At 42.1% G+C, this 16,748-nt stretch overlaps 2 protein-coding genes across 3 annotated transcripts; one reads left to right on the forward strand and one right to left on the reverse strand.

Annotated features, from left to right (window-relative positions):
* Positions 1-230: 230 nt before the first annotated feature.
* On the reverse strand, positions 231-1,067 carry LOC310862034 (inositol monophosphatase 1-like; the record flags this gene model as incomplete). The annotated part of the gene is made up of 1 exon (XM_083769771.1): positions 231-1,067. The coding sequence occupies one exon, from the start codon at positions 1,065-1,067 to the stop codon at positions 231-233; it is 837 nt and encodes a 278-aa protein (XP_083625897.1).
* Positions 1,068-4,099: 3,032 nt separating this feature from the next.
* wasb (WASP actin nucleation promoting factor b) lies at positions 4,100-16,670 on the forward strand. Of its 2 annotated transcripts, XM_083769061.1 has the most exons (12): positions 4,100-4,326; positions 5,732-5,872; positions 6,308-6,394; positions 8,499-8,595; positions 8,862-8,882; positions 9,020-9,055; positions 9,898-10,096; positions 10,676-10,718; positions 11,486-11,639; positions 12,092-12,480; positions 13,825-13,930; positions 15,927-16,670. In XM_083769061.1, the coding sequence occupies exons 1-12, from the start codon at positions 4,234-4,236 to the stop codon at positions 15,977-15,979; spliced, it is 1,419 nt and encodes a 472-aa protein (XP_083625187.1). In that variant the 5' UTR covers positions 4,100-4,233; the 3' UTR covers positions 15,980-16,670. The 2 variants fall into 2 exon arrangements, with proteins under 2 accessions (XP_083625187.1, XP_083625188.1); XM_083769062.1 differs by lacking the exon at positions 8,862-8,882.
* Positions 16,671-16,748: the final 78 nt, after the last annotated feature.

Consider the following 16,748-nt stretch of genomic DNA (forward strand, 5'->3'; position numbering starts at 1 on the left):
GTTGGGGAGGGAGGGTCTTAGTGAAGGGCTAATTGTCAATCAAATATATCCCATCATCCAATCAATCAATAATCATTGATCAGGGATATGCACTCGGTTTTATACTCTCGACAGCTCTCCCTTAATTTGGCCAGGCCATCGTCCTAATAGGCACCCGGCCTCACCATATCCAAACATATACCCCGATACCAGCATCCCCTCCGGCCACGATCTTTTCCTCTCACCCACAGTCAAACCTCAGTGTCATCTCGTTCACAAGGGAACACGGTTATCTCGTTGGCGAGGCGTTCTGCCACTGCTTGGCTGCTGGCGATAATCAGCCGGCCAGACATGAGATCGAAAGGTCCTCCTGAAATGTCAATGATTACACCTCCTGCTTCAGTGACGATGGCCGCCCCTCCCGCCATGTCCCAGCAGTGGATACCTATGTGGTAATAGGCGTCGGCTGCCCCAGACGCCACAAAGCACATCATCACTGCTGCGCTCCCTGTCGTTCGGATCCCATGCACAGGGATATTGAGAACGGCCTTCATATTGTCCATCATTATTTTGAAGTGCTCAGGATCCTCCCTGAAGGACATTTCTGTCAGCACCAGGGACTGGGTGATATCTTCTTGACCAGACACCTTGATAGGAACTCCATTACAGAATGCTCCCTTCCCTTTCCTGGCTGAGTACAGCTTGTCCTCAATAGCGCTATAGACGATCCCAAACTCAATCACTTTCTTCACGGTGAAGCCGATTGAGACGGACACAAAAGGGAACCTGTGGACAAAGTTAGTGGTACCGTCAACAGGGTCTATAATCCAGGTAGGGTTGTCTGTTAAGATACTGGGGGCGCCTGCTGCAACCGACTCCTCCCCTATGAAGCTGTGAGTGGGGTACTTCTCCTTGATAGAGGAAATAATGAGTTCCTCCACCCTCTGGTCTGTCTCAGTCACCAGGTCAACAGGAGAGCTCTTCTGCATGATGGCAATATCCTTCTGCACTGCCTCACGGATCATGCTCCCGGCCTGTTTGGTAACCTCCACACAGTAGTCCATGCACTCTTGCCAAAGATCAGCCATGCTGATATACGGCAACTAAGAAGTAACTGTTCTGAATCACTGCCGGAACCTTATATTTCTCTATTCTGTCAGATTGCTTTACACAAGGGCTTGCACACTGACGTCCTTATGGTCCTGTAATGTGATATAACAGTAACTTAGCTCAAAGTAGTAGTAGCTCAAAGCTCTATTGCTGGTTGCCTGTGGGTTAGTACCCGCTGCAGTGGTGTCCGATTAGAACTTAAACCAGGATGCTTAACCTTCTGGATTACCCTGGATATCCCCATGTATGGAGACTAAAATATCCATTGAGCAATTCTCCCAGCTCCGATAATATGAATGGAAGTGAGTCTTCGTTACAGTGATGTAACAGTAACTATAGCATTCTACGTCACAAACGGTTAGGGCACATATAACCCAAAGCCAGAGTTAAGACATCTCCATTCACTTCATGGGGCCATAGACTTCTATTGGTTTGTCCCTTTAAAAGGGACAACCGGAAGTCTACGCATTGGAGTCTATGGGCTTGTGCGAGTACATGAACCAAGTGACCAGGCTGTTTCCTGCCCCCTCAATGTCTTACTCTATGGCTCTGGTATAACCTATACATCTAAGGTGCTGATGAACAAACAGAGACAGTTACTGTGTTAAAGCTGCTGTGAATTTCAAGCATTACCTATCCGTGTAAAACAATAAGTTCTCTATAATGTAATAATTATTATTTCTGGCCCCTTTTCCACTATGGGGTGGAACCAGAACTATCCAGAACCTGAACCTATTTTTTTTAGTTCTGGGTTTGTTTCCACAGCGCACAGCGCGGTACGGCACGGTTTCAGACCAGGTTCTCAGAACCTTTTTTCGGCCCTGCTTTTGAGGTAGTACTAACACTGAGTTCTGGGAACCTATGGGCGGGGCCAGCAGCGCTGCTGCTCTCGATTGGTCGAGCTGAGGTGACAGCACTCTGAGCATCTGAGGAGACCGGAGCGAGGAGAAGCGCACACAACACAACAGCGCACATTTTAAACTCCTAAGTGCGACACAGCGACAGCGGACACACAGAAAAATAACCTGGAAAAGCACACAGAAACACTATGGCCACGAGAGAGGGAGAGACAGAGCTTGTGTGTGCGTGAGGGAGAGAGAGAGAGAGCCATAAAGCTGTCGCGACGAGTTGTTTGCTTGCAGTTGTTGTTCTACACTACAGCTAACAGCTAGGCTAACTGCAGATGTGTGTGTGTGTATGTGTTTGCGTTTGCGTGCGTGTATGTGTTTGCGTGCGTGTGCTCGCGCGCGAGAGCGCCATATAATCTATTCTAAATTGCCAGAACAGAATTTTCTTTCTTTTTCAGGGCAAGGCATTAGGCATATCATTACTAGAAATGTGCTACAATACAGTACAATACAGTACACAATACTACACATTGGAAGAATTAAATTCAACTAGCACAACGGTTAAATGATTTGTATTTGCACATTTCTTGATATTGACATTACAACTGGACTGGATGTTATGGCACAATTTGCTCAATCTGCTCAAGAGGCACTATATTTGCAACCCACACAATGTTAAATGCTATATTCAAAAGGTGGGTTATCATTTATCATCATATGAGCTATAGCCCATATGAGATATATTTTTCTCTTGCAGTTTAAGCAAAATATTGTAGACAGGTAAAGAACAACTGGTCGAATGCATTTAAAACGGGTGTTTTACTGTTGTCCCACTCCCCACATGGAAAGGAAATCCATATCGGCAAATATAGCCTATATATAATGTATTCTGCATATATCCATGTTCATATAAACTACAGTATGTGCATATACAGTATATCTATTATGTATAAGAAATATATGTGACAGCTGTGGCATGTGGCTGCCACAGCTGTGGCACATGTGGCATATAAAAATATGTTCATATTATTGGTTTAAAAAAGTACAATAAAGCAAATAAATTTGAAAATAGACAATCTACAAGCTCACGTGTCTCATCGAGCTTGTAGTTTGTCTATTTTCAAATGGCCGAAATGTATTTAAGTAGAATACTATATACATAGCTACTTTCCACCACTGTTGAATAATAACCAGTCATTATTTAAACATGAATATCTCTGTATTCCGGGACCCCCCCGGCCGTGCCAAGGGGGAGGGGGCCCTGCCGGCCAAGCTACTCAGCAGTGGGGGAATAGGGGGGGGGGGGGGGGGGGGGCAGACTTAACAGGTTCTGGGTTCTGGTTATATGGAAACGGAAGCAGAACTTGGTTCTGGAACTACACATGGTTCTTGGTAGTTCTGGGTCCTGGAAAGTTCTGGTTCTGGTTCTGGTTCCACCCCATAGTGGAAAAGGGGCCTTAGTTTGTTTTGGGTCTGATCTGATGTCATGTTGTCACAGTGAGCATAACACACGACATTATTTGGGTGTAGCTGCAGTGGGAACCTTATTATAACTTTATTATGCTGATATGTCCATATATGGAGATGTACAGTATATCTAAACAAACATTAAAAAGTCCATAGACTTGGCTGCCACATGACGTAATTCCGAAAGCCGGAGGGAATATGCTTCCCCTCAAAAAACAGGACCCCCCTCGTGGCAGCCACAATGGGTGCCTCTCACTTCACACAAGTGTGATTTGTTTTTGAGGGGCCCTATAGCCCCTCCTATGCCCAGCGTTGTGTGTTTGTGTGTACCACATCTGAGATGATTTGATTGGCTGTGTACGGATTGTGATGTTTGATGATAAGAGCGCCCCTCACTTCACAGTTCACACGTGTGAGTGTGACTTTTATCTTTTTTGGAAGCAATATGATTTTACTTTATGTGTTTGTTTTTTAATAGTGGTTGCCGGTTTCAAGGAAATTCATTTATTTGTATCCCTTTTTTCTTGCACCGCTAGGGACTGGGGGGGGGGGGGACAGAATTTAATTTATTTAAATGAATGCAAGGACATAAGAAAACTGCAAAATAAAATCTTGAATCTTGGCAGCACTTCACATCCGTTATATGGCTAGAGCACAAGAGTCAGCCTTTGTGGTTGTTCACTTCCTGCTCCCTTGTACCTAGTTTACACTTACATCACACTCTAGTAGAATAAGGAAGTCCCCAGCCAACAGTCTTGCAGTGATCTATAGGTCCTCTCTGAGCGTTAAACATTTGCCAGACCCATGAAGTAAACCGGGATAGAAGAAAATGAGCCGATCATCTCAAGACAACAACCTGAGCATCCTGCTGAGCCCTCAGGAGAACCAGGCTCTGCTGGAGCTTCTGGGCCGGAGATGCTTGGTAAGTAGGCTAGTAGTAGTCAGAGTAGAGTTGGCTGACATGACTGGAAGAATAAGAAAGAGGCCTGATTCTCACTGCTTTCTAGCCAGCCAAGGTTTGCACTAATGGGAAATGCATCAAGCGATGCATTTCTTTCAAGTATAAGAATATAATGATGGATAACTGGAAGGGCGTAAGCAGGTATGTTCACAAAGCTTTCAAAGACAGACTAATTTTGTGATCAGCTGCAGTTCTATTCATAAATTATGTAAAAACAAGATATATGATTCAAGTTAACACAATGTAATATTTATTGGTCATCATGTGATGTTTTATTGGGTCAGGCTCTGCGTATAATTCATTGTCGATAATAACACATTGAACTTGATGCAATATCACAAGGGGAAATAGCTCGCTTTAAATTGGTTAAGCAAAAGCTCAATGTATGTCTCATGAGCACACGTAATCTATTAATGGCACATTACTAAGGAAGGTATATTGTATATAACTTTACCCATGCTACTTACTACTACTCAAAGTGCTCCACAGTAAAACAAGATCTTATAATGGTAAAAATATATTTGAAAGAAAAATAATGAGTCAACTAAACAGATTAAATGAACACAAAAAGACTAAAACATGATCTACTGTGACAGCAGATTTCAAATCAGATAAAAGTCACAATACCCCAGTTAGGGGAGAGCTTAGGGGACCACAATGAAAAGCCTTAGAAACTATTGTTAGTTCTGAACCAATGACTCATTTAGGAAAATTCTGTTTAACAGTATTTCCTATTTTCCTACTTGTGATGACTAAAACAGCAAGCATAATACTACTATAGAACCTACAACCTTGCTGAGCCTGAACATATTGTAGCAGACAATGTTATTTTTAACTTGCAGTATAAATGCCTTTAATTGTCTATAAGGAGATTCAAACATTTTGAAATGTTCATATTTTGTAATGCATATTGAGCTATTAAACTGATTTATATGAAATTGTGTGCCTGTGTTGGGCACCGACAATAGCAGATCTACAAGCTCACAATGTGTTGCACGCGGGAGGCATACTTTGGTTAGACATAGCATTGGTTAGACAGCATTGGTCCGACTTAAGGTTGGTGAGGGGTGCGTTAAGACGACCGGATTAAGGTTGGTGAGGGGTGCGTTAAGGGTTGGGAGAGGGTTAAGGTTAGGTTTAGGTGTGTTGCCCCGTGGGAGGTTAGAGTTAGGGTGAGGGTTTGAGATATTGGACATAGTGAGCTTGTACTGTAAACAGTCTATTTTCGGTGACTGTGAGCGACACAATGCACAACCTAGTATAACAACTATCGATTATGTTGTTAGAGCTATTTCGAATAATTGGATAATACATTTTGAATCAATGATTTTAATTTTATTATCGATTAATACTTTGCTTTGTGCAGACCCTGGCCACAGCAGTGGTGCAGCTATGGATGGCCCTCCCTCACAGTCCTGCCCAGTGGAGTCTCCAACACGTGGGAGTTGCGTGCTTCATCAAGGACAACCCACAACGCTCCTACTTCATACGTATCTTCAACATTAAGGTTCTGCTCTCTCTTTTGTATGACAGTGATTTTTCTCAAATTATTTTAACATATAAGTGGTCTCACACTCGGGCAGAAATCTTCTATCTCCATCTTTTTACAGTACGTATTTTTTGTAAATGAATACCCTATTCTGTCACAGAACAGTGTCGCGCAAAAGCATAGTGAAGAGTTTGTAGATCTGCTATCTTCATATCTCTGCTATTTCTCGGTTTGGGACGTACAAGGTTTCCATCCGACGATGTACAAAATATACTGTATATACTACACTATACATGGACTTATTCCATCATGTATTCTGCTTCTAAAACGGAATATTGTGAATTATTGTAGACATCTAATGATCTAGACTAGGCTATATAGGCTACTAATAAGACTTTTGACAGGTCTGTGCTGTTATCTGTGTGAGTTCATTACTCTCTTGTTTAACTATAGGAAGGAAAACAAATATGGGAACAGGAGTTGTACAGCCAAATGATATATCACAGTCCTCAAGACCACTTCCACACCTTCTCAGCTGATGTGAGTATAAAGTCCACTTAAAATAAGTCTGTTATGCACACGTCCCGTTTTGGAAACTCCCGCCAATCCCATACCTGCAGTGCTTAAAACACAACTGTTACCCCACAGAAACACCAATTTAATTCCAAACTCAGCCCGACCTGCTTAAAGTTGAAACAAAGTTCATCCTTTCAGACACGTTCTGCTGTCTATAAATATATCCTGAACATCTGAACAAATGTGCTTGTCCTTTATCACAGCCCCGCTGATTTTAATTTTACTGTTTTACTAGAGTGCATATCTGCCATCAAGGCCTGGATGTCTAATAATTTCCTCCAGTTTAACGAGGCTAAAACAGAGGTGCTCATTGTTGCCCCAGACAGCATTCTTCAGTAGACAGTGAGTCTAGACAGTATTGGGTCCCTTAAGGATAATGTGCGCCCCAATCTTCATGGTGTTAACTTTGACCAGACGATGCTTTTAGATACTCACATCAAACAAGTTACCCGCACTTGTTTCTTCCACCTCACGAACATTGCGAAACTCAGGTAATTTCCCAAACTAAAGATGATTATCCATGCCTTTGTATCCTCTCGCTTGGACTACTGCAATTCACTTTTCACCTGCCTTAACAAAACCACCATGGACCGCCTCCAGCTAATACAAAATGTCGCAGATAGACTGCTCACCAGGTCTAACAGAAGGTGCCACATCACACCAGTCCTGGCCTCCTTGCACTGGCTCCCTGTTAGTTTCAGAGTTGATTTCAAAGTCGTAAAAGGTGATCGAGCCTTTCAATTTATAGCGCCCGCTCTTCCACAGGTCTTGAGATCCGCAGCCTCTGTGGACATCTTTAAGAACAAACTTAAAACACTACTTTTTACTCAGGCATTTCCAGATGTCTGATTGTGTTTTTGTTTGTTTGTTTTGTTTTTGTTTCTTGTTGTATTATTTGCTGTCTTGATTGTATAGACCTCTTTCTGTTTTGTACGAACTTCCTTGTTTTATTTCTGCTTTTATTCTCTGTATGTAAAGCACTTGTATGTAAAGCAACGATGGCTTCCATTTTCGCATTGCAACTTTTCAGGACTAGAAAGCCTGCAGTTTTTATTAGCTTTTATTCCCCATCGATGATGTCACTGGAAGACGGTTTCTGAACTGCCTACAGCCCTCCTATGAGACACAGACAGAGTAGAAAAGAATTGCGCCATTTTTTCAAGATTATTATTGAGGACCTATTATATGAAGATAGGTTGAAAAGTGGTGAAGTGGTCCTTTAACCAGTCCACTTTTCACAGCACTCTTCAGACAGACAGATACACTACAAAGATCTCCATATATGGGCACAAAAGGGACACAGACGGTTAAAATGGGTGATAACGGGTATTGCATTCTAGGTTGAAGGTTTCCAACTTGCATTGCAAAGTAGTTTGTAATTTAGACTCACAGCCCACATATAAATGTCACCACCATAAATAAATGCCTATAAATGTCTGACCGCCCTCATACCTGCAATTATATTATATTCAATCAAAACCTGGCTGTGGGTCACCTGTTGTTTACCCAAGGGATTCCGTGCAATGCTTAATAATTGTCCAGACCAGCATTCATTCTTTCTTCTGACAGTCAGCAACAAAGAGCACTAGCAGGGGGATGGACTTATTGGTTCAGTTGCATAATACAGTATTTTCAAGCAGGCTGTGCTAGATGGACAGATTGGTGAGTACTAGTGGGGAATGACAGATGATGGCTGCATCATAGACTATTGGACAATGACTTTCGCAAAGAAGCCATGGAGATCCACAGTGGGTCTGGTCTTGATCGACTAACAAGATGCACCAGCCAGCGCAGGTGATCAGTGGCCATTTCAGTGACTATCACACGTTCTGATACAAAATGGGACAAAAACAATCAGTTCGGATGTATGGGCTGTCAAGGCCAGAAAGTAGTTTTTTGCCACTGAGTAGGCGATCCTGCATAACATCCGGGTTTGATGATGATGATCACACGCATACCCTCTATTACCCCTAGATCTACTGTTAGAAACATGGCACCACCCAGCACATAGATGTAACATCCTTGACCGGAACACTGAATGAGATGATAATTTATACCCTCCCTATAGGAATGCCAGGTGGGCCTGAACTTTGCCAGTGAAACAGAAGCTGAAACGTTCAGAGTCACAGTGATGGAAAAGATCAGCTCCAGAGCCGACCATCAAGGTTAGTCGTGACTCGTGTAGCAAGCAATACAGTACAGTAGTACACACATACATAATAACAGTCACAGTAGGTTAACCGCATTATAACCATGTCATCATAAGCAAAGCAATTATTTTTACACATTTACAAAATATCAAAAAGCTAACAATGTGTTGTAAGCTTGTAGATCTGCTTTTTTGCAAAAGAAAATGTATGACAAATTATATGTCATAAGTGGTTAAATGAAAATAGTTTTGCTCATTCCAGTTCTGATTTCTCCTCTCCAGAAAAGAAACCTCTGAGCAATGGTGAGCAAAATTGCCAAAATGAGAGTAACTTGTAAAATGGTGTACAGACATTGGTAGGTGGGACTTTGAATAAAATCACATTTAAACATTGAATGAATAGGAATGGTAGCTAGATGAGTTTGTTTTCTGTTTTCCAGGCAATAGAGGCCCACCTCCTCCATTACCACCACACAGTGAGTGCTATACCTTATCATGAAAAGGACTAAAGACAATTGCACATTTTAACACATTTTCCTCTTTCTTATATTATGTTATTATTTCATATTGGATAATTATGTTTAATTTCAAGATGATGTGCTTTTTCTTTCAAACTCTCTATGATTGCTGTGTCATTCCACCGTATTTACACAGCAATAATCTCAACCTTAACTGAACTTCAGTATCAGTATATAGATAAGTCCTCACAACGTGATATGCGCTCGAAAACTCACAGCCACGTCAGCTAGTGAGTGAACATGAACAAACATTGCTCAATAAATACAATGAATATTGTATTGTTATTTTATGATATTAGTAGTATGGTTGATTGATTGATTTACATTTTTAGAATACAATCCAAGGAAGGTACAGGTCAATACAAAACTGCTAAGAAACCAGAAACATTTCCATTTTCAATTCATCAAGACATTTAAAGACAAATACACATCTATGCAAAATAAAAATAATCAAAGTAGTAGTAATTATACCAGTAAGTCGCCCTGAGGGAGAGAAGCAACCTTGCCCTAAAGGGCACCCATCTGCCTGGGTGACGGCAAACTGCTGGGCAAGCCCTGGCGCTTTGGCATGATCAACATGGAATGAATTCTGTACTGGCCATACGGTATATGGAGCGTGTCTTGAGTGTACAGGGTAAGGTCAGATGAATTTGCCATATATCACAAGGCGTGATGGACTGACTGACAGGTTTTGCAGGTTTTCATTACCTCACAATTAACTCCAGACTTTAACGAACTAATTAAGTAGCAGCACCTTGGAAACACATTTTAGAAATGACACCAGAAAATGTGCTCTCCAGACCCAGGAAATGGAATTCATTCTGGAAGTATGGTGGACATTCCAAACCCTGACATCCTAGCCTCACGATACCGCTCCCCAGGTGTGCCAACCCCTGCCCCCGCCGCCTCTTTAAACTTCTCTAAGAGTAAGAATAAGAAGGGTAAGACAAAGGGGCCAAGGCTGACCAAGGCTGACATCGGAGCACCCAGCGATTTCAAGTTAGTATCAAAACGACTGTTGACTTAAGCACAGTCAAATTATCAGTGTACATTTTATCCGATTGTACGAATGGAACCAGATGGTCCTGCAAGGGTTAATTTGGTTCCATTTACAAATCTCTGATTTACAAATGGATAACCTTTAAACTGAGAAATATACTGTACATATTATGCTCAATGTCCATTTTGGTTGTTTTGACAAATTCTCAGATAAGATGTGTCTAATATAGGCCTATTTTCTCCTAACTTCACAAACAATTTGACTTGCTAAAAAGGAATAAAGTGTGTATAATAATTCGTACAATAGACTGCAAAACCATGATATTAGATTACATTTTAGGCAACATGATTGATTCAGAAATGATGGTGTCTTTTTTCTGAAACCTTCTTGTCACCAAAGTTAGATAGTTATATAGTTCTATACAAAATACCAAACCATACCCCCCCCCCCCCCCCTCTCTGTGTTAAATGAATACTCTTCGTTTTATTGTGCAACCTATGTCTACATCAAATGAACAAGAAGACATTGCATCAGAGAAACCTTTCATAACTATTAATTCCATTTACCTCCTCTTGCAGACATGTTACTCATGTTGGATGGGATCCTAACACTGGATTTGATGTACGTAAGTTGATATTGTTAGAAAACGTGGTTAAGAAAGTTTACCTCTCTTATTTTTTTTGTGATTTTCTTTTGTTTAAAGAAAGAAAAAGGGGGTTTCCCCCAACCCACCCCACAGGTTGAACAGCGAAACAGATACAAGATTACAATACATCAAAAATAATCATAATGGTAATAATAATAATAATAATAATAATAATAATAATAATAATAATAATAATAATAATAATAATAATAATAATAATAATAATAATAATAGTAAATAAGGCGAGACAGATATTTTACCATTGGAAAAATCAAATTAAAAAAAGGAGAGAAAATAACAGTCATCAGAGACATTGGCATGATTTAAGTTTTTCTAGTGCTGTGGATAAGACGTCAAGTGTGTTTTCTTGTGCCCCATTGGATGGAGCTATAGAGAGTTCCAGAGAGATCATGTACATTCATGAGAGGATCCATTGTGAGATCTCAAGTTTATGGGGAGGTTTCCATCTTAGGACGAGCAGTTTTTTTGCAGCTGTCAGCCCTAAGAGCAGGAGTCTTCTACGTGGCATTGTCAATGTCAACCCAATCGCTGAATCATCATTCAACAGGAAAATGTGTATCTGTAATTGTTGTGTAGTTTTGATTTCTCATTTCTCGTTCCTCCACACTTCATAGAAAAACACAGCACCAGTGTGTTAACACTGGACTTTTAATTTAACTTTGAGAGTGTCAGAACTGACCTGTAAATGGGTTATCAGGATGTGTGTGTTTCGCCATTGTAGACTGCTAATCTGGACCCAGCTCTGAAGGACCTCTTCTACTGTGCTGGAATCAGTGAGGACCAACTGACAGATGCAGAGACCTCTAAGCTCATCTACGACTTCATCGAACAGTCAGGAGGACTGGAGGCTGTAAAGGAAGAGATGCAAAAACAAGGTTCACTGAAAATACAGACATTTACAATGATAATGCAATAATGTAGCTACTGCAACTTTTGGTCAGCACACCTACAGCCCAGTTGAATACTAAGTTTGACATACTATTTTCCAATGAAAACACCTTCATTTCCCGAGTATGGATTTAGGCCCAGCTGGGCTTTCTTACTCACTTACTCATTCTCCTATTGATCTGTTAGGTTAGGGGGAAAGCCTGAGTATGCAGTCTCTGCATGGTTCAAGTAAAGAATACCATACGTACCCATGTCTAGTTGGCTGGCTAGATGGAGACATAAAATGAGATGCAGATGCTATGAGTAGAAAGAAAGTAATACAATTATTAGATAAACATTTTAATGGTAATAATAACAACATAACAAAATGGGTAATCAACATAATGAAGAGCATTAAAGACATAATCCTGAGTTAACATTGCACCTATTTCTCCTGCAGATAGTGCACCCCGTACGACTCGAGGGAATCCCGGTCCTCCGAGACCTCCTCTTCCATCTGTACCGGGAATTCCCCCCAGTGCACCACCGTCCCGTGGCCGCAGCCACCCTCCACCCCCGCCGTCAGGGAGCCGTGGTGCTCCACCTCCGCCTCCTCCAGGAGCTCCCCACGCCCCAAGGCCACCGGGCCACAGTGGGCCCCCTCGGCCCCCTACGTCCTCCATGTCTGGAAGTGGCGGGCCTCCCCCTCCTCCACCCCCACCACCACCCCCACCACCACCATCCACATCGAAGCCAACACTGGGAGTAGACAGTGGAGCCGCTCCAGCCCCTGTGGTCAGTCGAGGGGGCTTTCTGGACCAGATCCGCCTGGGGACCAAGTTAAAGAATGTAAGATGTTCCTGTTTTATTGACATTGAGTCGATTCCTGCATTTCATATATCCGAAACCATGCCATTCTGTTTAGTGTTCATTACACATCAGATAGGACTGTAATAATATCTACTCTGGGTTCCAGCCTGATTCACTGTTCTGTGGCAAGTAAAGTGACAAAAACAAATCCACAGAATGTAGTGAATCAGGATTGGAACCCAGGCTACTGAAATAAGTGGGTGAGAGTGTACAAATGTGTAGTCTCAGATTTAAATTAAATATGATGGGTCCATTTTTACAATCTCAGAGTTAAATTAACACTTCAGATTGTACTGTGTAGCCTACTGTGTGGGATTTTGCTGTGTATTTTGATAGCACATAAATTGTTACTTCTTCTTATAATCCTCTGATATTTACTGCAAATACAATACTCACTATAGAATATTTGCTAAATCAATAACAGCTTTTGCTATAAGTGATATCTCTCAGTAAAGTGAAACACTGACTTGGGTATATTTTTCAAATTGCATCTACTGCAGTGGTTTATATATATTTTTTTCTAACAACTTTGAGAGTGATCTCTCAACAAGACAAGTCACAGAATGGGCTTGAGATCTCACTAGGTGGATGCAAACCATTTGCAAAAGAATGACAGTGACATCTAGAGGCTGTTTGGGCTCAGAGCAGAAAGAGAGAGTAGTGCCCTGATACAAAATAGGCATAGTGGTCATATAACTCTCATATTGTAATACAAATTCAGGGAAACACTTGTGAACTAAATACATCTGTACTTGGTTGTGTAGTGGAGTCCATACTCCATAGTCTACTGGATTAAATTTGTAAAAGCCTATATGGCCTTATTTCCATGTGACATTTTGAAACATATTTCTGTTTCTCTGTTATAGACTGCATGCTTGTCTGTGTCAGTGGGGAAATTCAGTATGGTGGAAAGAAAAAGAGGTGGAAGTATAGGGATATAGGAATCCCTGTTGGGAAACCATTAGTTAGTTAATTACCGTAGACTTCTTCGTGCATCTTATTTAGTTTACCTGAGATATTTGGATGATTTCTTTTAGCCTAGTATATCTGAAATTAATAAACAAGGCCAATTAGTTCCAAATTATTAGTCTACTACAGAAACCAAGCCAAGATTGTTGTAATCCACCTCTGACCATACCCACTCTGTGGAAAAACATCACTGAACATTATTTAGTAAAAGATAAGTGTGTGTGTGTGTGTGTGTGTGTGTGTGTGTGTGTGTGTGTGTGTGTGTGTGTGTGTGTGTGTGTGTGTGTGTGTGTGTGTGTGTGTGTGTGTGTGTGTGCGTGCGTGTGTGTGTGTGTGTGTGTGTGTGTGTGTCAGGTCACTGAGAATGCAGATGCTACACCACAGATCGAGTCCAGTGAGGGGATTGTGAACGCTCTCATGCTGGTGATGCAGGAGAGGAGTAGAGTCATTCACTCCTCAGGTAATCACCATATAATTCCTTAGACTCCTTACTAATACTTATTATAAGAGATGGCACAATTTCCGTCTACTCACTCTGTGTCTCATTGGTGGGCTGTCGACAGTTGAGAAATCTGCGTCATTATCATCGATGGAGATTCTATACAGCCCCAAGGCCTATTCATACCACTCCACTTTTAGGTGATAAGGTGATCACCGAAAACTACAACGTGACATCCCACCGTTTCGGTGGTCACCTTATCACCTTCTTCTTCTTTCGTGTATCATCCTCAAATGTTCAACTCAGTATTGAGTAGCCACGTCCTTGTCTCTGGTCCCACGTGGAAGATGCCGGCCTCCGAAGGAGGTCTGTACAGGGGCAGGTGTTAATTATGTGCTCGGCAGATTGTTCAGGCTCGCTGCACTTGCATGCTGCACTGTCCGCCAAGACCCACCTCTTCATTGCTGATTTGAAGCAGCCGACTCCAGTGCTCAGGCGGTTCCAGTAGGGTCCACTGCCGGCGTGGTAGGTCCTCTCCTACAACGCCACCACCCGGGTCAAGGATGTAGTGGTGCATACGGGAGGGCCCAGCAGACTCCCACTCCTGCTTCCAAGATGCCGCCAGCCATGCACTGGTGGATGAGTCCTCCGGGATGGAACGTAACATCTCTTGTGCCGCCTTGTTGTAAGGGTGGCGGGACTTGAGTCTGTTTGGAATTGGAGGCTCTATTTCCACTGTAGTGTTGTGTAGGATGTGCCAGTCGTGTATTTTGGCTTTCCTTGCTAGCTTGATGGTAGCAGCCTTTCGTTGGAGGCCGGCCGGGGAAATTCCTGCAAGAACTGGCAGGTAGGAAACAGGAGTGGGCTTCAGGCAGCCAGTTATGGTTCAGAGAGAGTTGTTAATTACTGTGTCCACCTTTTGGACATGTGGGCTCCTACACCAGACTGGGGCACAGTATTCAGCTGCAGAGAAGACCAGGGCTTGCAGGAAATCCGCAATGTGTTGGGGGAAGCTCCCCAGGTCGTACCAGTGAGGTGACGGATAAGTGAGACCCTTGATGTGACCTTTGCTCTCACGTCTTCAAGGTGTTGATTGAATGACAGAGTTCTGTCCAGACTCCATGCGCATCCGAGGTATTTTAGGGCTTGTTGGAACTCAAGGCGCTTGCTGGCAACAAACACTTTGATTTCCCTCTTAGCCTCCCTGTTGTTGAGGTGGTATGCCGCTGACACTGTCTTGCCTGTGCTGAGCTGCAAGCCAAGATGTCCATGTTCTGGACTCCTGGTTGAGACCATCTTTCATTGCCTTCCAGGTCGGTCGTCGTAGCATGATGGCCAGGTCATCTGCGTACCCATACTTCCTTGATGTTGTCTCTGGAAGGTCGTAGATGTATATATTAAACAACATCAGGGAAAGGACAGAGCCCGGGGGAAACCGTTCCTCAATCTTCTCAACCTGCTTTACTGACCATCGCTGGTCCGCAGGATGAAGCTGCGGTTTGACAGCATCTCCATGATGAAGTTCACCATGTGGCGATCTGGAATTGTCCTCAGAAGCTTGAGATGGTGTCTGCGGTGCCAGACGGTGTCATACGCGGCTGTCAGGTCGAGTAGCACAACCCCAACTTTCTCTTTTTCTCAACCTTATCACCTAAAACTGGAGTATGAATAGGCCTTTAATCTTGCTGAAACAGAAGCCATTTGTCTTATTAATAAAAACTAAAGTTTGAAATCTTGTTCGAAATGACAAAACCTGCTTACCGATGATGTTATAGGAAAGTTTCTGAGAACCACAGAAATGGTGCCATTTTATTATGAGAATTTGTGAGGACTTGAAGAAATGTTGAAAATTGGTGAAGAAGTGGTCCTTTAATTCAACTCTGAAATAATGTAATGTAACCAGGTCTATTTGGTTAAATGTGTCTCTTTGAGTTACAAATGGATAAATTAACACTGATATTTAATTGTAGCACAGAGCTTCCTCAAGGGGATTATTTCTCAATCTCCTTTTCTTTAGGTGATGAAGAAGATGATGCAGTTGATGAGGAAGATGACAACGAGTGGGACTGAATTCCCCCAACTATTCAGTGTATTTACCATGACAACAATGATATTGCAGAATGCAGGCTGTTTTGTGAAAAGATGCATACATACAGTAAAGTGTACATGTGTGGGAGGAGTGCAGACAATATGCAGAGAAAGCAGAGAAATGTAATAAAGTGTTTTCCATAACATCGTCTATCCCGGTCACAGTGCTGATAAATTAACAAGTGGAATGGGAAATAGATGAATAGATTGTGGAAGTCGATTAATTAATTATTTTCCTTAAAAAGGTATTTTCTTTAAGGACGCTAATAAAGTTTGTATTGCAGTTGTTCTCGAAGTGGCCGTCCAGAGACCCCCAGGTTATTGAGGGGGTCGCCATAATAAAGGACCACTACAGGACTGCAACTCACAGTAAAGGTCTATTCATAGTTTAGTTTTCGGTGAAGAGACCTCATACCGAAACTCAACTATGAACAGGCCTTAACTCCCGTGGCCTAAATGCAAACCAATCTGGGGGTCCTTGACATTTTTAACTTTGATAACTAGTATAACTAGTAATCATGCACCGCCCTCTGGTGGATATCTGATACAACAACAACAACATTGCTTGATTGCTATCAGGGGTGTGCCTGGAAAGGAATGTCAAGTCAAGTGAAAATGTTCAGAAATACAAAGTGTAATTTAATGTTATGTGCTGAATGGCCGTGAATCCTAATATTAAAATAAAGTTTTAATAATTCAAAGGTTGCACGTCACAATACTTGGTTGATATTATATTATATATATTTCAGAC

Source organism: Protomyctophum parallelum, assembly GCF_964188405.1.
Source record: "Protomyctophum parallelum genome assembly, chromosome: 7".
NCBI classification, from domain to species: domain Eukaryota; kingdom Metazoa; phylum Chordata; class Actinopteri; order Myctophiformes; family Myctophidae; genus Protomyctophum; species Protomyctophum parallelum.